The 26,342-nt window shown below is 40.1% G+C and overlaps 2 protein-coding genes across 3 annotated transcripts in view; one reads left to right on the top strand and one right to left on the bottom strand.

Annotated features, from left to right (window-relative positions):
• The window catches only part of add3a (adducin 3 (gamma) a), a 60,077-nt gene extending 48,947 nt beyond the window's left edge, over positions 1 to 11,130 (bottom strand). For both annotated transcript variants that reach the window (XM_083551430.1, XM_083551432.1), the window contains exon 1: positions 10,964 to 11,130. The gene's annotated coding sequence lies outside the window, so the exon portion shown is untranslated. The remainder of the gene's footprint in view (positions 1 to 10,963) is intronic.
• A 3,130-nt stretch (positions 11,131 to 14,260) lies between these two features.
• Positions 14,261 to 26,332, top strand: cusr (Copper-only SOD repeat protein). The gene is made up of 10 exons (XM_083551516.1): positions 14,261 to 14,423; positions 16,076 to 18,161; positions 19,071 to 19,170; positions 20,425 to 20,496; positions 21,049 to 21,153; positions 21,479 to 21,611; positions 22,363 to 22,477; positions 22,695 to 22,819; positions 25,608 to 25,691; positions 25,827 to 26,332. Exons 1-10 carry the CDS (start codon positions 14,384 to 14,386, stop codon positions 25,913 to 25,915), a joined length of 2,949 nt encoding a protein of 982 aa, XP_083407642.1. The 5' UTR covers positions 14,261 to 14,383; the 3' UTR covers positions 25,916 to 26,332.
• The last annotated feature ends 10 nt before the right edge of the window (positions 26,333 to 26,342 follow it).

Below are 26,342 nucleotides of genomic sequence, written 5' to 3'. Positions count from 1 at the left end.
AAAAATGACAGCGGATTGCGACAACCTCCTCCGTTTAACCTGCACTGTTTTGTGTCAAGAGCTGTGACAGGACGTAAATGTTCAGAGGAAGTTCTGCAAGGTCAACGTCTGCACTGCAAACCACAATAGACTTGGTGTTCTGATGAACCGAACCTGGCATTTCCAAGCAAACGACCGACGACGCGTTAGTGACAGTTTCCTTTTGCCTTTTGTCTTCAAACAATGGAATCGATAATAAATTATGGGTGGGTGCTCGCAAAAGAAATTTGCAAAATGAATTATGGAAAAATTCGCACACTTGGTTTCGTTGTAATAGTCTTAGAAATGCTTGCGAAGAACGCCCAGTAACGTGTGTGCAAAAGAAGGCTAGTCAGGAAGTATAGTCGGGAAGGGAGGGGGTGTTTAGGGGAGAAGGTCGAAGTTCAAGTTGTAAAGAGTCTGTGACCTTTGTAATAGCCATTTCCACCTAATCAAAGCCAAAGCATTAAAACGTTTAGGTCAAGGAGAAAATAAAAGTGAACTGAAGCGACCCGAGATGCATCAATTGCCTTGCACCATAACACACACACACTGGTTGATAATGGACTGTCCTCTACCCGTAGCTCAACCCAATCGTGCTTAATTCCCCTTCTATACGTTTGTGCTCATGCTTTATTGATGCAAATTGGTACATGACCTGAAAGCCCAAATGCCAATTTGAATAACAGACACACAAACAACCAGTGGACCATCACAAATCCAATATCGTTTCCACAAAAAAATGTTAACACACGGAATGAAATAATATTTGGTGGAAGCCTGTAATAGAGTGTAGTGTTTCCTAAAAACTTCCAGAATCTTCCGTCCTATTTACCCAAATTTAAAACCCCCCAATGTTATTAGATTATTTTTATCAGCGCCATGATTTTTCTACATTTAAATAGCAAAACTTCTGATATAAAATGTGGGAGTATCATGCAACGACATACACAAACAAAACTTTCAGAAATTCACAATTCAAAATTTCCAGTCATGATTTCCAAGTTTTTACGTAATGAAAAATGATCATTGCAAACCAGGCATCAGTGTAGAATCGTTCAAACAAGATGTTTCAGTTGTTAAATTACAGAGAAGTCTCTTTTTTTTTTTCCTCCTGCCTTTAACTCCTGGCTCAGTCCCAAGGTCAACAACGCTCGAAGATAAGTGACGCTATAAAAGTATGAGACGTCTCTAAAAACCTCCACTGAGACAGTAACAACTTTGTTTAAAAGGACTGGTATCTTCAGGCTCCAATCCTTTTACCCACACGACGTCTGCAGATCTGGTGTAAAAACATGGACGTTGAATGAAGGCTATTTGAATCGATCCTTCATAAAAGCAAAAACAACGCAACAATCTCACGCTGGTCTTGAGTTATCCTGTCTCTTTGTAACAGCGCAAAGGACGTAGCGGGATCGAGGCCTGACGCCAGATTCATCCTGAACGCATCCGTAACCCAAGTGACAACCCTTATGACATCATGGGGGTCAGCAGCCTTACTGCGCCCCTCAACCTTCGGGGCCGTTTTGTTTTTATTCAACATGTAAAGGCTTTACAGATCATATGGTGACCCCGAGACCTGAGGATGAATGAAAGGAAATAAGATGACACCACACACACACGTTCGTCCATCTCCCTTTAAAAGCCTACTGTCCTCTCTTGAAGCGAAAACAAGGGCACGTCCTGTCCATCCGATCTCAGCGGAAGAGGAAATGGAATCTGTTTCCCGTTCCTACAGCAGAAGAAGACGGTATCTCTTGGTGTCTCTGATACACACTTGCGCACCCGTTATCGGTTCCCTCAGCAAACACATCCGCTGTGCAAACGCTGATACAGTCTGTGTGAAGATAACGACTCGGCATCAGAGTTGATCTGATAGGACTTGCTGGCCGTCTCAAATGAAGGCGCAGGCAACTAGATCGGACAACTACATGGATGAGGACTTTTGGAGGCCAAATGATTATTAGGGTTTAATTCAGTCACCGAGTCAGTACCAAATTACTGTGATGTCAAGCAAATCATTACTGTCATAAGTTACTGACACCAATCCTGGACACATAGCACATGGAACTATGTGCATGGACCTGATCTGGTCAAACAGGCTCAAATATCTGCCCCCCCCGGTAATACACACCGAGTGTCTTGTGATAAGACACTACAGGCACTTTATAGCTTGCTGAGCATAAAGTGTAACATGGGTATAAAGGAGAATGTAACATATGAACACACACTATATATTTCCATTTTATCATAGATGAGTCTATGCTTGTGTGCTGCTCCTGAGATTCAAAGGCTTTTGAAGTTTCTTTGTTTGACTACAGTTTTAGGCGGTGCTCCATGAATCCTTTTTGAGGAAAACAAATCTCTTTAACCCACTCGAAATAAAATAACGATACAGGTACATTTATGGCATTTGGCTGACGCCCTTAACCAGAGAGAATTGAGGGTTATGGGCCTTGCTTAAGCACCCAGTGATTGTAGCTCAGTGGTGCTGGAATTTGAACTCATGTCCGTCCAATCCAAAGTCCAATGCCTTAACCACTGAGCTACCATCTCCCCAATGACCACCCCCAAAAATGTACAGATGAAACCTGTGACTGTGGAATGAATATAATCATTTTATCTTAATATTGAACTTTGATCAGATTTCATTCTCATTTTCAAGCATCCATTTCCAGGTAATTCAAACTTGAAATGGTTTTATTTATTGAAACTAAAAAACCAAGATCAACTACAAATGTTTAATTCTAACTTCAAATACAAATTAGCTTCTAACTTTCTAACTAAAATTCTTCAACATAAGACTTTTAATTCTAATTTTAAACAGTGATTTTTATTTATAGGTTCAGCCTTAAATTTTAAATTTAAAAAGGTTTAAACTTCAACATAGCATTTTCAATTCTAACTTCAAACACAGATTTTTACTTCTACCTTTAGCCTTAAATTTCTAATTCTAACTTCAAACACAGATTTTTACATCTAGCTTCAACCTCCAGAAATGTAATTCTAACTTCAAACTCAAATATTTTTAAATATATTGCTGTAGTCCCGGGGGGGGGGCTGAAACTGTGGTAGTTTGGGTGGTTATGGTTTTGTGCAAAAAGGGAAGAAACAAAAGGAAACCACTGTGACACACCTGGGTTTGTTAAGAGAAAGTTCTGGGTGACTTTTTTAGAGGCACCGGGCCGAAACAGTGTCAGGATTTAATTATTTATGCGGCGTTTTAATCGGAGGTGCCAAACCACAGGGTGATTTACGCTGACAGGTTTAGATGCAAAACAAAGTTGGGAAAAAAAAAGGCTTGAGGGCAAACAGAAAAGAATGAGGAAAAAGTGAAAAAGAAAGTGATTCATACATAAAAAAAAAAAGATTTGTATGATATCTTCAGTTTCTGATTGAAACACAATGCACACACATGCTGAAGGAAAGTGAAGCTTATGGAATGGTACCAAGAATTATGTGGTGAAGCAAAGCCGTGAAAAAAAAGAATGTGTGATGTGATGTGTAGTAATGTGAGGTACAGGGTGTGTGTGTGTGTGTGTGTGTGTGTGTGTGTGTTCTGTAAGTAGCAGGATGGTGCAATTTGTGTCTCTCTACAGGAAAAGCTTTAGGACAGCATACATTTGCATTTTTCTTTTGCATAGACTGAAGGACCTTTAGGTTGGTTGAGTTTTGAACTGAAAGTTCACACGCCGTTTTTAAAGCGCGAGTCAATTCAACTTCATGCCGAGCTCAGAAAAATTGCGTGTTGCCAAGACAATGAGTTACCTTTAGAAAACTTTCACACCCGAACACACACACACACACACTTGCATAAACCTAGGCACCCAGAGCACCACTACATACGAAAGCTTAACCACAGCTCGGTTTTTTATCAAACACGAGCACACAGATACCAGATAAAGCAGTAGATTAAGAATGCAGTGTGAAAGCTCACTCTGCATTTCTTTAAAAAGATCTCTGATCACACAGAAGTTACAAACATGCAACTGTTAATGGTTTTTTCCCCAATATATATATACACATACTATATGAACAAATATATTCTTTTCCAGCCAGATGTGCTTCTTCTCACAAAGTTGGAGGCACACCATTGTATAGGATGTTACATTTTTCCTCAACCATATCCTTATGAACCTTAACGTTTACATTTGTGCCGTTTCCCAGACGGCCTTATCCAGAGGTTAAAGGGCCTTGCACAAGGGCCCAGGATAGGCAGCTAAAGAAATTGTGAAATACGTATATGAAAAAACTGGATATCCGTATAATGAGTCAAAAGAATTGAAACCAAACTCGATCAAATTTTTCAGTCATCATCTAGCGACTTGGAACCATTTCCTGTTCCTTTGCGGTAAAAAGCGTAAACGTGACCTGAGGTGTAGTAGCCCTACATGGCCTTGCACAACACAAGGTTTCAAAAGGAACTGTGCTGTAAACACGGAGCACGCTGATAACCCTCGCTGGAGTATATTTGGGTCCCGACCAGAGGCCTGGCATAGTTTAGCATCGGTCAGAGATCGGATTTCAGCTTACAGTATCAAACCTGATCCACGCATGCCTTTAAAGCATTACAGGCTCACACGTCTCCACATACCAGCCTTCTCACGCTCACACACCACAGTGGATCTTTCCCAAAGGTGACCTACGCGCATTTCTATTTGCATACGCTGGCAGACACTAGGGAATGTCATAGTACTCATCATGCTAGTTGTTTACACTGTGCCAGACTCAACAAACAGCAGTACGAACCTGTTATTTGTGCATATTTGTAGCCTGCGGTTTCTGTTACTTATATGTTCAAATGTTGTGGAAAATCGGCAAAAAGATTTTGCGTCGAACTCAAACGCAAAGATCGAGTTCTCTGACTTTTTTGCCTCACATTCTGGAATTCACACTCGAGAGCTTTCATCAGTTCAAGAAAACTAATTTCGATAGTTTTTATTATACGCTTCAGGGTAGGACCAATGCAAGTTCAGATCTAGAATTCAAGAGCGAAAAAAGAAAAAAAACCCCGGTAAACATCTACAAATGATCTTGAAAGATCCTAAACATCTTCAAACTTCTAAAAACATCAAGAAGCATATAAACACATCTAAAAACAGAAAAAATCTACAGTAATTGCTGGAAATGTAAAAAAAAAAATATAAAAAATTTTATCTAGAAAAACGTACATAAAAAAAATCTAAATATCGGTAAATCTCTGCACCTAAAATAGTCGAAAAACCTCAGAAATGTCCATAAACTTTTCAAAAAAAAATAAAAAATGCCTGGAAACCGGAAGGAAAAATTATTTTGTATCAATACCCAAGAATGTCTAAAAACCTCTAGAACATCTATAAATGTATACAACATCCACTGAAACATTCAGAAACATCTACAAGTCCTACAAAAACCTAGAAATATCTACAAATGAAAACACCAGACACATGGAAGCATAAAAGCTTCTAGTAACCTCTAAAAGCATCTTTAAACATCTACAAATATCTGCAGAAGTCTATAAAGTTCTACAAACTTCTCCAAACATGATCTGTGGGGAAACTCTAGAATCATCTATAAACTTTGGGAAACATCCCAAACATTACAAACATCCACCTAGAAATTCATGTTCAGTGTAACCAATGAGTTCAATGATTGGCTCACCAACCAACTAGCTCCTGAAAAACAGTGTACTTTGAATGGGAGGGACACTATTGAAGAAAAACAAGATCAGACATATGACTTTGCTGTGTCCTTGACCCTGGTTCCAAATTCAAAATAAGTTCACTTGCTGGTTACAGTGATTAATTCTGTACAAATTCTACAAACATTACCGCAGTCATTTTTAAGAAATAGAGCCAATGATAATCTCAGACGAACGCGGAGACACAAAATACCCCCACCAGCCAGCAGTCAATACGTTTTAATTAGCATTTTAAAATGATAGTGCTGATTAAACAGCACAAGATACCCCTAATATCGTTCAGATGAAGGTCAAATAAAGGTCACCTTTCTCAATAAAGAACAAAAAAACCCAACAAGCGTGGCTTCAGTGGTAAATGATCAGAAACAGGAAGTAAAGCAGGGTGGGACCACAAAAGCTGTTTTATATATAGTTCGTCTTTTTGTGTTTTTTTCCCTGCAATCGCACTGATACAGCATGTTTCCTCACAGCAGGGACGCCTCACACCCTTCTTCGTCACGGTCAGGGGGTCAAACACACACACACACACACACACACACCCAGATGCAAATGTACACAACCACATATGGAAATAGACACGCAATACACATCAGACGTTCAACATGGCCGGAAATAGCTGATGAACTTTATAGTGCTTGTTCACATAAATCCTTTATTGCCAAAAGGAGAAAATAACCTTAAAGAACACACACACACACACACACACACACACACACACACACACACACAAACACAAACACACACACACACACACCTTTAAGATTTTACACAAAGTGAGAAACAAGCCGAACTGAAATGTTCGTAAGTCCAAAGTATCAAAACACGATAACGTTTTACGAGCAAATGCACAAAAATGAAAAGCCGGCGTTGACCAAATTAATTCGTGCAGCGATTTGTTTAATATAGTTTCATTATATCAAGATTTGCCATTCATTTACGGGAAAAATGGACAGCCAATTCTAAAATTAGGATTTCCGCGGAATGTTTGTAGATCTCGAAAGATTCTAAAAGCAAATAAAGACATCTAAAAAACTTCATAGATGATATCCAAGCATCGATAAACATCAAGAAAGGTCTAAGCATGTGTTTTAACACACTACAAATATAAGAAGAATGTCGAAAGACTTCTAGAAAGACAGCTAGGAATATTGACAAACTTGTACAAGCATGTCTATGAACGTCCAGAAGCATCTACATGTGTACACAATGGATAAACACAAGTTTAGAAACCAAAAATCTTTCCAAAAAATAAAAGAATTAAAATTCTTGAAAAGCCTGTGACATCAAGAAACAGAGATGGAAAAAGGTCTACCTGGAAAATATAAAAATAACATCTACAAACACTCTAAATGTAAAAAAATGTCTCCAGACGTTAAATATTACCATTACAAGCTTCTAAAAAAGTCTAAAAGCCATCCAGAAGTTACATCTAGAAATGCCTACCAGCCATAAAGGAGTTGGATTTAAAGTTCTATAAAGGTCTACGCACTTCTAGAAACAGCTCCACAATTCTATGAATGCCACCACAAAGCAAAATATAAATATGCAAGTATGAAATGTATGCCTATCTGAAAAAATCTAGAAACATGTTTAAAATTCTTTGTAGAAACTGCAAAAAGTTATGACATGTATGTTAGGGTATAGGAGTGGATTAGCGCATTATGATCGTATCAGTAGACACTGTGACTGATGCCGAGCAACCCGTCAAAACTATCTGGAAAATCCGATTGGTCAGAATTCGCCATCATCGTCAACCAACACGACACGGTTCCGCACGACTTGCTCAATTTTCATGAGTAACAATTCACTTCAGCAATAATCAGGAAACAGATGATTATGGGGCTCACATTAACACAAGCTCGGTCAGGCATGTATGCTATTAAAACCGCACGGACCGGGTCATATCTGGGAAATCTAGAAGAAATCCAGACAAGACGGAGCCAGTTTACGTGTGGGAGAAGCGATAGAGATGTTATATCCGGGACCTGTCCCCCCTTGTGGTCTTACCATGCTATTGCGCCAGGAAATTTTGAATCCTGGAAACTAGCACAAGCTATTTGTTAACTTTAATGCGACTACAGATGTCTCAAAGAAGTGTTCAGGAGAAGACGTGACCCTTCGTAACGGGTATTTCAAAGTCGCCAGGTCTTATTGTTAGTGCACAATAGCTGCTCTTTTTTAATCCTTTTTATCGTCGTTCATTTCAGGAACACACACACTTACACGCCATCACGTGCGAGTGAACATTTCAACACTTCAAAGAACTGCAGGTCAGGAAAAAAAACAAAAAAAACAGACGACTTAATCTTATTTCTTCCCTCCTGGACTTTTAAAAGTCTAAACATATGGACACTGTATATTGTCTCCCCCCCCCAACCAAAAATAATCACTTGCTTGTCCAAAACACGCACAGCGGTGTACACGGATCTGTATACGCCGATGACTTTCGGGAATTTTTTTTCCTGCGTTGGCCGTCAGAACGTTAGCATGAGCACGGATGACTTTAGCTGGCAAGGCGCCGAATTTGTGCTTGAGTTATAATCAGCTAAATATTGAATAGGATTAAATCTGATTCCTGTACAATCAGTTGTTTAAAAAAAAAAAAAGGCCAGAGTGCAGGAAGTACAAATGAAACCCAGATGGAGCCACGAGGAAGATGGAAAGCTGAAATAATAAAAACAACACACACGTAACAGAGGAAAAATTTCCATTTCATTCCGCTCCATGGCTCCATGTGTATGTGTATGTAGTGTGTGTGTGTCCATCATGTAGAGGACAGATCAGGACGGATTCTGGTAAAGGTGTCCACGAGGGTCTGGATTTACTCCCAGTTCCTGCGGGAATCCTGACCCGATCCCACCCTTCAGAAGAAAAAAGGTCTGAGCACTACCTCAACTTTCACTGCAGTTATAATTTGGGTTTGTATTTCTGTATTATGGCCGTCACTTTCCTGAACTGTAAATCCGCTAAAGCCGTAAAAAAAACATTCCGAAACATCAATTGTTTTTTTTTTTTTACTGATCCTGGTGAGAAACTGAAAGAGAGATGTAGAGACCCGTGAGTAAGATGAGAAAGACTCACAGGGAGAGACTTGGAGTGAGAAACAGACAGAGAGAGCGAGAGAGAGAGAGAGAGAGAGAGAGAGAGAGAGAGAGAGAGAGAGAGAGAGAGAGGGCAAGAAAAGAGCGCAAGACTGAGACATAGAAACACTAGAGAGAGGGAATAAAAGAGAGAAAGTGAGGGACAGTCGCAGGGAGAGAAAGAAACCCAGAAAAAGCATGTGACCCTGCGAAAGAAGGGAAAGAATTGCAGGGGAGAGAGAGAGAGACTCGAGAGAACATGGCTGAGAGAACATGAGAGTCTTGAGGGAGGGAGACGGAGGCAGTGACTGACTCCAGGAAACTCTGGGAAAGAGGAAGAGATTTGGGGAAAAAGAGGGAGAGACTGCATGATAGATAGAGAGAGAGAGAGAGAGAGAGAGAGAGAGAGAGAGAGAGAGAGAGAGAGAGAGAAAGAGAGAGAGAGAGCGCGAGAGAGAGAGAGAGAGAGAGAGAGAGAGAGAGAGAGAGAGAGAGAGCCTCAATGAAAAATTGGGTGAGCGTACTGGTCACTGGGAGTAGCAGACTCCAGGAAAGTAAGTGATAAGGGGAAGACATTTTGGAAGTAAGAGGAAAAGACTGTATGAGAGACAGGGAAAGAAATGGCAAAAACACAAAGATGACGAAGAAAAATACTCCAGAAAACTGATTACAGAAAAGAGTGACTCTGGGAAAGAGGGAGAGAAAGACATGATGAGAAAGAGAGAGAGAGAGAGAGCAAGAGAGAGAGAGAGAGCGCAAGAGAGAGAGAGAGAGAATAGAGACAGACAGTCAGAGAGAGAAAGTATGCGACTGACTCTAAGAAAGAGAAGGAGATTTGGGGAGAAAGAAGGAGACTTCATGAGAAATAGCAAAAGGCAAAGCAACACACACAAAGTGAAAGAGAGAGAAACTGACTCCACGAAAGAGGGATTCTGGGAAGAGGGATAGACTGTATGAGAAAGAGGGGGAGACTGTATGAGAAAGAGGGGGAGACTGTATGAGAAAGAGGGGGAGACTGTATGAGAAAGAGGGGGAGACTGTATGAGAAAGAGGGGGAGACTGTATGAGAAAGAGGGAGAGACTGTATGAGAAAGAGGGAGAGACTGTATGAGAAAGAGGGAGAGACTGTATGAGAAAGAGAAACACTGACTGCAATGCAAAAGACCCACAAAGATAAAGAAAGATAAAGTGATGGACTCAAGAAAAGAGTGGCTCTTGGAAAGATTGAGAGACTTTGGGAGAAAAAAGTAACAACATGAAAAAAAAGCGGTTGCATGAGAAAAGAGAGATAAAAAAACTGGGCTGCATGAGAAAGAAAGCATCTGCCAGGAGAAGGAGAGATTGGGAGTTAAATTACGAGAAGGAGAGACGGAGAGGAAAAAGAAAAAACTAAAAAGTCACATCAGATTGACTTTCAAGTAGGGTTTCACTTTTCAAGCCAAACTATTACCTCAGGATGGAAGTCTTCCCAGTATGAGTCACTGGGTTTTTATTCTTCATGAGTAAAAGCGAGAACCTGATCAGAAGACACCTCACCTCAACACACACCTATAACAATAAATAATCCCATTTCCCTGAGGAAAGAATAACAGATCAATCAAATCCTTGTGATGGATAAATAATTAACTAATAAACATGAACCAAGTAAGCAGTAAAGACAGTGTGCATATCAACGTATGTGTATTAACTAACTGTGTTTATTAGACCACACACACACACACACACACACACACACACACACACACACACACAATGAGGGAAAATAACTTTCGGAAGGTAAATATGAGGTCAATAGAGTAAAAGCGTGCAATACAACGAGACAGATCTGGCAACCCTGTTGGTAAACAGAGCTAAAATCTGCCAACTGAATCGAATGAGTCGTTTCGGGTATCGGCACTGAGTCGAGACAGAACTGAAGAGCGCCAAAGTGTGCGCGAGCGATGTGGAGTTTTTTTCTTTTCTTTTTTTTTCTCGTAACTATGGCGACCTCGCGAGCGTGTCAGTCCCACGCGCTGCATGCGAATCTCGCGCACGCGCTTTGGAAACGGAGCAAAAAATTAAACTTTGCTTTGCAGAGGGTGAATTCCAGTCGCCCCGCGCGCGCTTTAACGCCAAATAAACTGATAATATTCATAAATTATATTTTAAAAAACAGTATTAATAAATAATAAACCAGCGCCGTTACCTTGACAAGCGCTGCGAAAAACCTCGCGCGACGCTTTCAAACGCAGTCTGCGGCTCCTCTCATTCGAGTGCTTGCGCGCGCACAGAAATCCGACCGAGTGTCCCCGCGAGCGTGCTGCGCCGTTCAGAAACTCCGAAAGCTGCCGCGTAGAGATCGCGCGAAATATCGCGATAGTTCCGTAGAGGCAACGCTCACTATATGGCAGGAAGCGCAGACCCCGTGTTGATCAACGAAGGGAGCAAAATGTAGCAGGTGTCGGAACTGAGATTCGATTTAAATCGTGTAGAAGCGAACGATTGGGCAACACAGTACACAAACCAAAACAAAACAAAAAAAAAAGTATTTATTCGAATAATAAATATAATATGAAAAATATATTTTAAACATTTATAAAATTATTAGTCAAATTATACAGTTTTAATGTTTTTTTTAGACAATTTCTATTTTATTTATAATTTCTAAATATTTGTATTACTGTACATTCATCATTCATTCAGTCATCGTCTTTTTTTTGCATAGTCAGTGTGTGTGTGTGTGTGTGTGTGTGTGTGTGTGTGTGTGTCTTTAGTCACCAAATTATTCAAAAGGTGGAGGAAACTTAAAAACCTAGAGGAAACCCCATAAAACCATTAGACACCCTGAACATGGAGCTGTATGGTGTGATAAGGACACCCTCATCCTAAACCTCAACACTTAACACATCAAATTAAAAATAAATTCAGCTCAATTAAGAGATGAATCAAATCAGAATGTTTTTTTCTTTAGTTTAGTGATGTGGAGGTGAAGAAGTCCGGTTTGAAGCCCCCTGCACCCTGGCACAATACAATACTTAAAAAAAAGAGAATAAATTCTTTAAAAAAATGTTCGATTATGAAATTGAAAATTGTGAGTGTCTGTTTTCATTTTTCTATGAGGAATAAAACAAATGTTGCTCTACTATAAGCAGTACCACGACATCATTGCTGTCACCATCATCATCATCATCACACCAACAGATCGTCTTTTCTGTCACCTGCGCTCTAATAAAGCGCTGAAACACAAACCAAAAGCCATTAGAGAAGCATATTTTGTGGGGCGGAAGTAAACAAACCTACGTCTCATTAAAACGAACGACTGCGATCCACATGACTGGACTGGATTCATTAAACCTGGTGCACGTGTCTGTTCTGGCTGTAAACCTGCACATAAATGCACATGCTAATGTTTATTAGGATGCTGGAGGGGAATAAAGTTTCATGTATGCAGCATGCACAAGTCAACAGAACTGATTTGTTCACTGGGCTTCATTTAATGGAAAATTTGTAACTGATATTTATTTATTTAATTTATTACACTTTAATTGCATTACATTAAATGACGACGATGGACAGGATTAAAAATGAGTTTATTAGAGGGACAGCGCGTGTAGGACGTTTTGGAGACAAGGTGTGATTGAGATGGTCTGGACATGAGGGACATGGGGTATATCGGTAAGAAAATGTTGAGGAAGGAGTCACCAGGAAGGAGGAAAAGAGGAAGGCCAAGGAGGAGGTTTATGAATGTGGTGAGGGAAGACATGCTGGTAGTTGGTTGAAAAGAGGCAGATGTAGAGGACAGGGGGATATGGAGACGGATTATCCGCTGTGGCGACCCCTAATGGGAGAAGCTGAAAGAAGAGGAAGAAGAAAATATTTATTACATTCAACAATAATCTGTTCACTTACGTGAAATTCTTGAATTTTAAGTTAATTAGAAATTAAACGCGCTAACTCCACCTAGTGGAAGCTTTGGGAACTATAGACAATCTCCCAAAATATTCACCAGAGGGCGCCGGAGGACTTTTTATCTTTGATCGTGAAAAACGAGAACGAATGAATGAACTATAATGCGAATGACTTGGTTACTCTTACTTTATCTTAGGATTTACCAATAAATAAATTCTTTGTCTTCAATTCAGAACGACAAATCGGACAGACATTGAGGAAATTGCCTCTTTTGTGGTCTGAAATGGTGATCCACAGTCGACTGCAAGGATATCGATGGTCACATCTGTATGCTATTCGAAGAGGAGATGTCATTTCTCAAGAGACTATCAGTATGATGCTCAAAGAAACTCTGGACGAGTTGAACACCGGTGCACTCGACGTTTCTGACACTGGTGGTATTCAGCCGGGGCTCCCAACACGTTGTGACATATGGATTCATATGATAAGCTTGTAATTTTGACTTTATTATCTTTATCTTAGTCTAGATGGCAGTCCGAGTGAAATTTTATTCCCAGTTCACTTCCCTGTGCTCCTATCATGACAGAGAAGCTTCCTCCAGTGTGTCATGATTTCATTATTACAAAACATTCCTCTTCAATAAGCCCCTTTATCCTGGTCAGGGTGGTGGTGCTGGATCTGGAGCTTATCCTTGAGATACAGTGGCTGGAATACACTCTGAATTGAAGTCCATGTATTTTGTGAGAAAGAAAGAAACCGAAGAACAAGGAGGAAACGTGAAACACCCACACAGACAGTAAGCCGAGCTCAGAAGTGAACCAGGAGTTGGTTGATTCTTTGTCTGACTGTCTTTGGTGTTTTTTCCTCTTTTTCTCCCTGTGCCGGTCCATCTGTCTGTTTCTATCACTATGTCTCTCATCTCTTATAAAGTCTTCCATTTTGTCTCACTGCTTCTCCCTCAGATTATCTCCATCTGTAAAGCTCTCTCAAGACTATTTCTGCTTGTGTCTCTCTGTCTTTCACACCTTCTGTTTATCTCCATTTCTAAGGCTGTGTCTGTCCATCTCTCTCTTTCTGTTTATTTCCATCTGCAGGTGTCCGTCTCTGCACCCTCCACTCTCTCAGGTGGTCACCGTCTATTAGAGCATAATCAGAGACTTAAATAGCTTCCCTGAAGGACCCACGACCGAAGATCTGAAGTGGTTCCTCGCTCCAAAAATAGAGCTGATGAGCTGCTACGCTTTAATTATTATTATTATTATTATTATTTTTTTTTATTTTTTTTTAACTAAATAAAGAATTGGAGTTATTTTTGTAATCTTGTATTGAACATCATCAGTGGTGCACTTTATCATGTATGTGCTCGGATTAGAACAGTGTGTTGGGTAGTTAATGGGAGGTGGTTTAAAGATAGTAAGGTGTGTGTGTCTGTCTATATGTCTGTGTGGTATTAGGTCCTGCCCTCACCCACGCCTCCAAACACCACCTTATTTATTTGATAGAAATTAAGGAAATTATGTTTCTCTTGCGCACACACACACACACACACACACACACACACACACACACACACACACACACACACAAACACACACCGGGGACGTCCCTGCTGCATCTTCCTCTCCCCTACTGTCCTTTTCACACACACACACACACACACACACACACACACACACACACACACACACACACACACACACACACGCACACAGCCAACATGTGCCTTTCAGCAGCTCTCCTTCTGCTGACTCTGTGCGGTGAGTTCGCTCATATTACTGTATATCTGTATTCGTTTGCAGTCCAGTTGCCATGTATTGAAGTGTGTATTGTCTGTAAGTGCATGTACAATTGAGAACTGGGATATTAATGCGCATATGTTTATGTGTGTGTGTGTGTGTGTGTTCATGTTCCAATTCAGAGATAAAGAGGAGTTTGTTATCTCTATTTTACTCTTCTTTAGTCATAACAAATAAAGAGGGGGAAAGATATAGACTTTGCTCATGCGACATGGACTTTGCTTTTTTGTCTCGTAAATAATATGTCCTTGTTGTTAAATAGGATAAAATGTTAACGGATGAAACAGAATTTGCAGACAGACTGTAAAGTACATTTAAAGCTTCAAAGGTTCTGTTAGGTTCCCAGCACTATACTCATACATATATACAGTAAAGGTTAAAAGGGTGAAAAATGGTACCATCTCTGCGTTCTTATGGCGATACAGTGGTACCCAGAAGCGTCAGTCAGTGTGTAATACCAAGAAATGTGCATGTAGTGTACCGTTGAAGCCTCTTATTACAGGTCTCCTGTATGTACATTAAGAAGATACCACATTATTTCTGAGTGCATAGTTTATAGGGTATCTCTGCAAAAGTCCAATACTAGCTGGTTATGACCACCTGCCTAATATTATTTTGGGCCCCCCATATTCTGCCAAAACAGTCGTGACCCATCGAACATCAACAGAATTAACTTCTTTAGCAATTTGAGATACAGGAGCCCGTCAGACCACAAGAGCTACAGTTTTGGAGTTGACCCAGTCGTCTAGACATCACAATTTGGCGTTCATCAAAATCTCTTAAATCCTTATGCTTGCCCATTTTTCCTGCTTCTAACACATCGACTTTGAGGACAAAATGTTCACTTGATGCCTCATTTATCCCACCCGCTAACAGGTGTCATGATAAAGAGACAATCAGTGTTATTCACATGTTATAATACCATAACATATACCTGATCAGTGTATATAAATATGTATATGTATATTAGTGACCAGAGAAAGGATTATTTTTTCTTAAGGTGGAAAGAAAGAGTAATTAGAAAGATCCACCTTAAAAAGGCTTTATGAGTAATCTCAAGTGGTAATGTTACTAGTGGAAAAATAAAATGTAACCTGGTTACCCTTTGACGTCCAAAATCTCACTTTCCCTCTTTCATACCTGGTCTTTCATGCATGCTTGAATATCAGTTCCTTTCTCCATGTCTTTTATTATTGACCCCTTCCAAAGAAAGCCTTTATACTTTCTTTGTCAGGGATAAGTGACAATGTGGCTGTGTTTCTTTTAAAGGACATTACATTACATAATATGTAGTAGAGTATTTTATATCTGGCTTGTAGGCGAGTGGGATGAGAGAGGGTCTTTGGTGTGGTATCAGTAGAAGCACCATAATAACCATGTCCTATGACCGCGCCCACTAAAACATACAATTTGCATCCTTACCACTCTCTCTTTCATTGAACTAATGTTTTAGGCAGTTAAGACTGTTTTTTCAATACTTGGAACTATAGACCATAAACAAAAAGTAATACTACACTTTTTAGGTAAAACCAGACAGTGTTGTTAGGAGAAACAGAGTGTGATTTTCCATACACATTGCTAATGCAACAAATATTTTTCATCTCTATTTTTAGGTCTTGCTGTTAGTCAGTTTCTGTCCATTTTCAACATGGCAGGAATCACTGGTTCGGTCAGGTTTGATTCCATCGAACAGACAGCCACCGTAAACTTGAGCGGTCCTGGCATAGGAACGTGTGACACCTTCAATCTGACACTCACAGAGTTCCCTGTCATGTACGGTCACGTGGCCCAGCCCTGCCAGAAAGCCCACATAGGAGCGCGTGTTTTCACGTTTTCGATTAATACCTCCATTACTGTGGTGAACATCTCCCGTGTATTTCAGCAAACACCCAATCTGGAAGCACGCTCTTTACTGGTAGAGACATGCAATGGCAAGAAGGCTTGCTCAGGTGTCATAGCGGAGTCACAGGTCACCACTTATCAGGCTCGGTTCTTTAGTGTTGTGGCTGGTAATATCTACCTCCGACAGACGTCAGGGCAACCACAAGCCACACTTCTCTCCGACCTGGTCAATCTGAATCAGAATAACTTTTCCTCCTTTGCTAATGTGAGTGTTTTTCTGTCCCAGAGCTCTGCTGCTAGCTGTGAAGAATTGCTGGGCAGACTGAACCCAAATAGTTTGATAAACCTGGGTCAGCTGATGGTAGGCACTCCTCTCGACCTTGTCAAATCTCGTTTAGAAATCCCATCTCTCAATCTTGGATTTAACTTTGCTCTGTTGAAACTTGGCTCAGAGTATACTTGTGCTAATATCCGAACCCTAGAACCGAAGGAAGTCCACGCCCTGATAGACATGAGAGGCGTAAAAGGTTATATTTTTTTTCGCCAGGAGTCTCCCTTTGAGCCTACAACTCTTTCTGTGACCCTCGCCAACTTGAACAGAAGGGTTGGGCCATACCACATTCATATGTTTCCCACTCCGCAGATGAGGTCTCCCCCTGAGAGCACCTGCAGCAATGATAATGTTGGAGGTCACTTGAACCCCTTTGATGTGGATACTCAGCCGCCTGTGTATCCTCCACCTGCTGGCTCAACTCATGACTACTATGAAATTGGAGACCTCAGTTCGAGACATGGATCTTTAAGTAACGCAGATAACATCCAGGCGAACTTCACTGACTGGAATCTGCCACTATTCGGACAAAACAGCATTGTTGGTCGTTCTGTGGTTCTGCATCAGCCTAATGGTACAAGATTTATCTGCTCAAGCATTGACTACCCAGGGAACGTGATCACAGCCAGAGCCATCTTTCAGGGCCCAGTGATAGGAACTATTCTCTTTACCCAGTTGATTGGAAATCCATTCTCAGATATCTCTGTGTTCCTAGACTTGTCTTACGGACGACCAGATTCTCCTGCAACTCAGAAACACCACTGGCACATTCATAACTTCCCCATCAGCACAGAGTCAGACAGTGATAATGATTGCTGTTGGTCCACTGGGGGACACTGGAACCCCTACAACATCAACACCAGCTTAAGCAGCTATAAAATAAACTGTAGACCAGAATGTCCCTTCGCTTGTGAAATTGGAGACCTGTCTGGCAAACACAAGATTATGAATTTGTCAGCAAATGTCGGCAAACTACCAAGCAAGAACTTCTTCACAGATACTACAGCCTGGATGTCTGGACTGAGCAGCATGATTGGTCGGTCTGTCGTGATCCATGGCCCTGACGAGGCTGGCCATCGCATTGCCTGTGCAAATATCACAATCCTGCGCTTCCCTTCGGCTCAGACCAGATCCTGGCAAGGGTCTGGATCATCCGTCGGAAACGTCCACTTCTTACAGCACTCTCCCCAGGGGCCAACTAACATCCATGTCTCTCTGTCCAGCCTGGAGGCCAAAGCTGGTGGATACCATGTCCATCTTCTCCCAGTAAAGAGTGGACCAGATGCCTGCTCTAACGAAAATGTGATGGGCCACTTCAACCCATATAACGTGAATATCTCAACGTCTCCATCAGCAGCGAATGGAACAGTCGATCAGTATGAGATCGGCGATATCAGCGGGAAGTTCGGGAGTCTAAATGATCAGACCAAATTCGAGAACCATTATAAGGACTGTAACATGCCGTTGGGTGGACCAAACAGTATCGTAGGACGGTCCCTGGTTATCCACTACAGGAATGGATCAAGGTTAGTTCAGTTTTCCTGGAATATTACTCATAGAAAGCAATTTTTTTTATTTAAATCCGCAAACATGTAATGGCAGTTTGGACATGTGTGCATCACAATATTTTTTGAAAAACTTAAAAGCAGAGCTCTGAATTTGGGCAGAAAAAATACTGGTACTTGTCCCTAATGTGCTGCAACAGACACCTATTCAGAGTGTATTCTCACCTCTGGTCTACCACTGACCAGGATAAAATGCTTAGAAAAGACAATTTAATTAGGAGTGTGAATGTATGTTTTGAATTGTGTGTTCTTTTGCAGAACTGAATCTAACATCTGGGGTTTCAGTTTTAATAGTGGGAAGATGTTTCCGTTCAGTTTAAACAGAATAACCTTTTAAATCTATAGAATTCCTATTCACTGTGCCATTCAGTCTTAAGCTATGTATGTTGAAAAATACTTGGCTTGAAATTCCTAAGAAGTCTACTGTTAAATCTTTATGAGAAACCTACACACACACACACACACACACACACACACACACACACACACACACACACACACACACACATTATATCAGCTTACCTGAGTCCAATTTGGGAGCAATTATGAGTTCAGATATCTAAATAGGAATCCTGTCTATGCGGAATAAGAATGAAAATAATAAGGCAAGCTGAGGCCAGAATTTAAGTTCAGTAGTTAAACAATTAATTTAAATATGCTCATAATGACCCCGATAGGTCTAAGTACACATTACAGTGTTTCTGGAAACAGGAACTAGCGACTTTTTTAACCCAAATTACAATGAGGAACAACAGGTGAACACTGCGGGTGGTACGCACAGACTGCAGGAAACAAGCCCTTAAAAAAAGAGATAAATCATTTGTGCTTGTGATCAGAAATGTTTTTCCTTCGTTCTTGAACAACCTGTAGGATGCAGTGTGCCGACATCGCAGCCATGAACTCCTCGGACGGGTACTGGGTTACCGCCAAGGCCATATTCAACAGCACTGTGAAGGGAACAGTAATCATGGTAACTACTAGTTAAATTCTCAAGCCAGACTGATGTAAAAAAAAAAAAAAAAAACTACATACAATAATAATTCTGGTTTAAGCAACGAGTGCACGGTGGTGCCAGTCTGCAAAGATAAGTCAAAATAAAGTCTCTTGCTACTCGCAAACTAGCGGCTAGCTAATTAAAGTACGGTTCGCTGTTTCACGGAATAAACGGGACTCAGCTTGACACCTCTGAATGCATACCTCTCTGTATTGCGTTCGTGGTGTAATAGAGAATCCATCTGGCATTCGTGACCCTTTCACCCGGGTCCGGATGAAGAGGATAAGGGGGGGGGGGGGGGGGGGGGGGGGGGCTCTTTAAATCTGCCACGAAAACATGACACTGTCTGCTTTCTCTCTATTCTGTGGAGTGGAAGATACGCGAAAAGAGAAGAAGAAAACGAGTGAAGATGTATGATTTAGAAATTAATTAATTTAGAAATTATTACACCACTCCTACTGTATTGCCCAGGGTTTACTGTAGATTTTGTGTTTATACAGTATATATATATATATATATATATATATATATATATATATATATATATATATATATATATATATATATATATATACACACACAGTGGTCCCCCTGAACACAAGGGGGATACGTTCTAATACCCCCCCACGAGTTCTGACAATCTGAGAATTTTGGACGCACCTACGCAGCCCATATGGTACCTTAGTGAATTGATCTAGACATTATGTCACTTTATAAATGTAATGGTGTACAGTACAGTAATCTTAACCATGCACCCAATGTTACAATTAGCCTGCTAGTATTTATTTCCTGGTGAGCGTGCTAGCAAGCTATATATTTTATATTTACAATTAATGATTTGTCTCGTTTATGTATGACTAAGTGGCTCGGACCATAGTTCCATTTCTGCTTTTCCGCTGTCTTCATTCATTTTTTCCTTTTTTAACCACTAAGATTTTGTGCGCTCGGCACCACTTGCACTGTGAAACGGAATTTACAATATACAGTGTCTTTCAAAAGTTTGTAAACACAAGGTCTTTTATGGTTTTTGAAACATTAGTATTGTTAGACTGTTGTTTAGGTTGATCACTGTAGATGAAGTTAAATTAAACAAAAGGTTTTATTTAAAAGCTTTACTACTTGGCAGTTTAGAAAATAACACTTAATCCAGCACATCCGATCATTATTTAGTTCTCCAAAATTTCCTAAATAGTCAAATGAATGAAATGCTTCATGTGCAATGTTATACAGTCGCAGCAGTGTTTTCCTGATGGCAGCTTCGGTGATGTGACCCTGTTGATGGACCTCAAGGCATCTGTTAATGTGAGTACCAGTTCACTCACGCTTTAACTATGAACCAGGATCAGTGTTGAACATTTTATGCTACTGATTTGCCCCAAGTGCAATATTAAAAAAAAAAGTCAATCATTTTCTTCTTGTAGCATTTCCTGGTTGAAACATTTTCTGGTTTAATGAAACATCTTCTTTGCATAATTTTCTGGTTTAAGAACTCTATAAAATTAAGTTGAGCAAGATAGATAAACCACCAACTGCTCAGCTGGGTGCTTTCTAGCTCTGTGTAGTGCAACTGTTTTAGATATAATGCTTAATAACAACCAATTAATACGTGTTTGTAAATAAGTTTGTTTTGGCTAATGGCTTCATTCAAAGCATTTCACTGCTAATCCCATGCAAGCCTCAAAACTGAGTGCTTGAGTCTTATGAATCTTGGGCAAGCTAGGTCCAGCAATGAGTGTTTGGCCATCTTGGTATTTGATCTCCACAAAAAAACAACTACTCATACTATTGAGGTGTCCAATGATGCAATTATTGGTCTGTCATTGATATTTGATTAGAATATCATGTTTGGTCCAGGTCACAAATGCTTCCTGGTACATATCCAAAAGTCCTGTCAATGGAACAGTGGTTGGGTGTCCAGGAAATGGGGACATTTATAACCCTTTCAACATGACAACTCAGGTAAGCACAGAGTTCATATTTTTGTATATAATTTCTTTGCCTACAGTAATAATTTTCCTGAATAACTCTCATTGTGACAGTTTTACCCTGCAATATACCTCATGTAACACCTCATGAAACCATTCAGCGAGCCCTCGCGGTGCCTTTTGGCACATTGACCTATGAAGGTCGGTGCTCTCTGTGACTGTGCTTGCAGCCTTGCACAGCCATCTGTTGGCATGTTACAAAACTAGTTTTTGTATCGTCCACTTCTCTAGGTTTATACCCCTTAGAACTTTCCTCCATGTTGTTAATGCCTTCTTCTGTACCCCCTTTCTTAACCCAGAGCTCAAATTGTTCCCCATTCACCTGTTTGGCTTGCGTGGTTGGAGATCTGACCAGTAAACACGGCCCATTCAGTTTAAACCTGAGGCAACTCTTCACAGATGCGCATCTTAACCTGGCTGGAGACTACACAGGTACCGTGTCAAATTGAGACCTTTAGATTAGGGCTGCAACACTTTATCGATAAAATAATTGCTAATAAAATTCGAACCAACACTGTTGGTTGTTATTTAGTTGTATAAAAAGCTCGCCGAGAGGTTGGGACATGTTGTTAATGCAATAGGATGTGTATATCGCATAAACAGATGAAACAATTGTGTTACACCGTCATATGCAATAAAGCATCTAGTTTTGTTGCTTCATATTTCCGTTGCTGTAAATCAAGCCTGTTAGTCATTACCTGAAGAAAGATTTATTCTTAGGTGTTAAAATAATACTTTTGGATAAATTCATACATTGTTGAAAAAATAAGTTTCTTTTTTTGCCAAATGAGCTATAAAGGTTACAAGACAATACCTTTTTCTATGAACAAAACCTGAATGCTAAGATCGAGCTAATTTGGGTTAAGAAAGTTTATTAGCATGCTAGCCAAGGTGTTCAGGATGGTTATTAATTAAGCAAAACATTAATAGTTAGATTATTATGTATATTATAGTACAATATCCATTATTCAGAGGATATATAGCTGAACTCTGCCTTCTGAACAACTACATATAAAACGTTTATGTGATTGACCTTTTGTTTCAGATTCAGAATAATTTTAATTTGTCCTGAAAACTGATCACGTTTGTGAACACAACAAACGGTGGAGAAGTTTACAGTTGTGACTTGTTTTTTGAAAATATAGAAAAAGAGAACAAACCTGCTTTTGCTATTGTTTATCAGTCATTTACAGGTCACTAGTCCTCAGGGCGGGAAATGAGATCATCGACTGTGCAGCCATCGTTCCGGGGTCGCCATCGGCGCAGCAAATCTTCCCGAGTGTGCCGTCGTTCAGCAGGTTTGTCCGACGCCGCTGTCTCCTACCTAGCGTTAATGACAGCGAACGACATGCTATGAATTTCTAATGTTAGCCTCTTGTGGATGATTTGGTACGTTTCAATTTGTTCACAGAAATGAGCAGTTTGTTACATTTCGTGTAGCTACATAATAACTATTGATATACATTCACATTGTTGTTCATTACAACATGTGAAATCGCTTTTGTGTTTGGGCAGGTATGATTTTCGTGCAAGGGTGGCAGACGTTCTGGAGGTCCAAGTGTCCAGGGTGTCCATTTTACCCGGTGCCTTCTCAACCGTGGCAGAAGGGAAGTGCCAGCAAGTCACGTTTATGGTCTCAGGTATGAAGACGTCTATTGTTAATGCTCAGCCAACGTGGAGAAAAACGCAAACATGGTGCCTATTCGCCATTCTTCACACTTTATATGTCACGAATCTACACTATATGGCCCATAATATAAAAGTAAAAGGTGTGGGTGGGGGACTGCATAAGTATTTGCACTTATATATACCCCTGTATATATATACAGTTTTCCAACATAATAAGTACCCAAACACATCGCCAAAATGACAAATGCCTTGCTGAAGGTGAAAGTGATGGAGTGGCTAAATATATCTTCACACCTGAACCCTATTGAGCACCTGTGGGGCATCCTTAAGGGAAAGGTAAGGAAGCACCATGTGTGTAACACCCAGCAGCTCCGTGATGTCATTCTGGAGGAGTGGAAAAGGATCTCAGCAACAACCTGTGCAGCTCTGGTGAATTTCATACCCCGGAGGATTAATGCGGTGCAGTTTTGACACGTTCACTTAGGGTGTACTTATATTTGTTGGCAGTTATTTATGACAATAATGGCTGTATGTTGAGTTAAAGGATAGTAAAGCTATATTGCTATAGAAGCTGCACATTGACTACTCGAAAAAATAGATCCAATTGTAATTTCTGTAGTATTTGATCTTGAGAAGAGACTAAAATGGTTGCTGAAATGTGAGGGGTGTACGGTATAATTGAACCCTGAACAAATTATGAAGTGCAACAGTGATCAAAACAAGTGCGGGACATAAATATACCTGACGTCTACCAAAAGTCAATGTCCAGGTAAACACACAGGGGATTAGTCAGAGTCTTGGCTAACTCTTTAAAAACTAAGCAGTGAAACTACTTCAGCAGTTTCACTGCACTTGTGGCAAATACTTATGCAGTGGCGGTCCCCCCCCCCCACCCCCACCTTGCACTCTAATGGGCAATATGGCGTAGCTAGAATACGTGACCCTACTTTCATACTTATGCAAGCCACTTTAATTTTTTCTTTCGGTTCTGCACTGGTGATTACAACAACAACCTTAGAAATCCCTCAGCAAACAATATGTAAACATGATGCGGTTATGAGGTTTGGATTAAGGGCCATTGATAGACTCTTGGGCAAGGACTTATTTCTCAAGAATTTTTTACAGCAAACATCGCATGACTTGCCAGTTTCCACGTTCGTTCTCGTACCTGTGGAATATTCCGGGTCATAAATAATAATGGGTGTACTCAGATTACCTGAGTCCTGGGCATAATGATAAGAAGAGAATACGAATACCTTTTTCTAGACTTATTTAGAATTCTGTTTTTTTCCCTGTTCTTCCTGAGCTCTCTGTCTATACAATGAACAATTCAGTCCTTTCAAAGAGCACACACAGAGAAGGAAAATTAGAAGGAAACCCGAGGCCTGGCTCGAGTGTGTGGGAGCGCCCATCCTTATAGCTCATTCTGAAAGGAAAGAGGGGTGTGTCATCGGAGCGGTGATTACTTATATATAGATTTCAGAGACGCTAAGATTCGGTGCGATGGGCATAAAAGTTAACAATGCAATTTAAAAAAAAATCACGTTTCACCGTTTTTAACATTTAACATCTGTAAATATGAGTTATCAGTAGATCCGCTATATCATTTCCTTTTTTTTTTAAACTGGGCAATCTTTGACCAATATTTGATTTGTATTGCATTGAGTTGAATCAAATCGAAATCGGATCGCACTGCATTGTAATGGGGTGAATCGTATCGCATCGGGAGCTGCTTTATATGTACCTTTAATGCATAGATAGCAAAAGTACACACATCCTACATGTGTTACTGAACACAGTTAAAGTAAGTCATTATTACTACCTGTTTTAGTGGCACGCTGGTAACGGGACCTCACGCCATATTTATACAAAAGAATTTCAAATGTTGTTACCTAATGAATGTATCCACAGAACACAAGCAGAGAAAAGATGAAGATGATCAGGAATGGCTCTGTTTTCAGTATATCACTGATTCCCTCTGTCTTGTATTCGTTAGCCATACTTCTTGTTGCCTTCTGCCTTGCTTGTTGTTAGCTTCGTAGGCTAGTCTATATCTGTGGTGATTGAAATCATCTCTGTTTTAATGTATCATATCGTTAGCTATTAGATAGATAGATAGATAGATAGATAGATAGATAGATAGATAGATAGATAGATAGATAGATAGATAGATTTTTATGCTCATAAAGAATGGGTCCTTGATGAAAATGGTGGATTAAGTGGAGTTTTGTGGATGGATCATAAAGCTCCAGGTGGATTAAAATAATCACTCTGATGATCCCAGGAATAAGCGAGGTGGTAAAGATGGTTGGACTTCTGGTCATAAGGTTGCGAGTGTAAATCTTAGCACCACCCAAGCCGTAACTACAACACAAAAACCTCTGAATGTGGACACCTGCCAAATGCCATAACTATAAATGCCCAATGACAGCAGGCGATTAGCTGTTCTAAGGCTACGTCTAGACTGATCTGGATACATTTGAAAACTATATATTTATTGACAGAAAACGCCGTCTCGTTATCGACAAAAGGCCAAAGCGAAGAGAAAAAAATATAATATATTATACCAACTGTAGCGCAAAAGCTAGCTCATTAGCATCGAAGCTAACTTTATTCAGTCTTGTTTGTTTTTTAGCTTCCATTTACAGCATTTAGCAGACGTCCTTATCCAGAGCGATGTACAAAAAAAACGCGTTCAAAGCATGTTCAAAGGTGTTCAAAGATTTTCAATATTAATGACAATTTCTTTCTAAATCTTACAACAATTTCTGTGCAATATCTCTGACTGTTGACCCACAGAGGACATCAGTTTGAAGAAGCTATCTGCTGTAAAGGACAGCGAGAAGATGGGCATGTACAGGCAGACTAAATGGTGTACAAAAAGTAAGTCTCACCTGATCTTCAGGTCACCATCATTCACATTATTTGGACAGGACGTTTATTGGTACGTGTATACAAAGTGAAGTGGAAATGAAGAGAAAACACTAGGAATATCAACTCATCTGAATTTTTTTTTAGGTGGCGTTCCAGGACTTCTTTCATCACACATCTTCCTTGCCGCCGTTTACCTTCTGCACTCTCTGGTCGTGTGCTGGACGTCTCAGTGAGGTCACGCTACTGAATTTACAGCTACAGGAATCCTGCTTGACTCGATTGCACTGATTGAATGTCAAAAAGTTTAAACCACTTGAAATCAACTGCTGTAAAGAATATTAGATTTAAAGGAAAAAAAAATTAGTTTTGTTATTCTTCACTTTTCACTGTTACAATTAACTGTATATTTGCTGGAAATGGTTTACTGTTTGTGGGGTTTTTTTCTACACTCACGTGATTGTATATTTTGTGTTCCCCAAAAAACAAAACAGCCCCAGTGCATCCTTCATTTTGCATTAAAAAGTAAGAAATGTGTGTTGAATGTAGAATTGAATTGAACACGCTTTGTATGTTGTAACTATGCTGACTATGTGGATGTCAAGTCTTAAAGTCAAATTAAAACCAAATATTTGAAACAAATGTACTGAAAACAGGGCTAAG

Source organism: Silurus aristotelis, assembly GCF_946808225.1.
Source record: "Silurus aristotelis genome assembly, chromosome: 9".
In the NCBI taxonomy this organism is placed as follows: Eukaryota; Metazoa; Chordata; class Actinopteri; order Siluriformes; family Siluridae; genus Silurus; species Silurus aristotelis.
The sequence above is the reverse complement of the archived record's forward strand: the minus strand, read 5'-3'. Positions and strand labels throughout refer to the sequence as shown.

What these genes read in the sequence shown, in the direction of transcription:
- cusr (XM_083551516.1), top strand. Translation starts at nt 14,384, where the DNA reads ATGTGCCTTTCAGCAGCTCTCCTTCTGCTGACTCTGTGCG. An exon ending in TGAAGGGAACAGTAATCATG is followed by an intron (nt 19,171 to 20,424) that starts GTAACTACTAGT and finishes AATGTTATACAG; the next exon opens with TCGCAGCAGTGTTTTCCTGA. An exon ending in ACCTCAAGGCATCTGTTAAT is followed by an intron (nt 20,497 to 21,048) that starts GTGAGTACCAGT and finishes TGTTTGGTCCAG; the next exon opens with GTCACAAATGCTTCCTGGTA.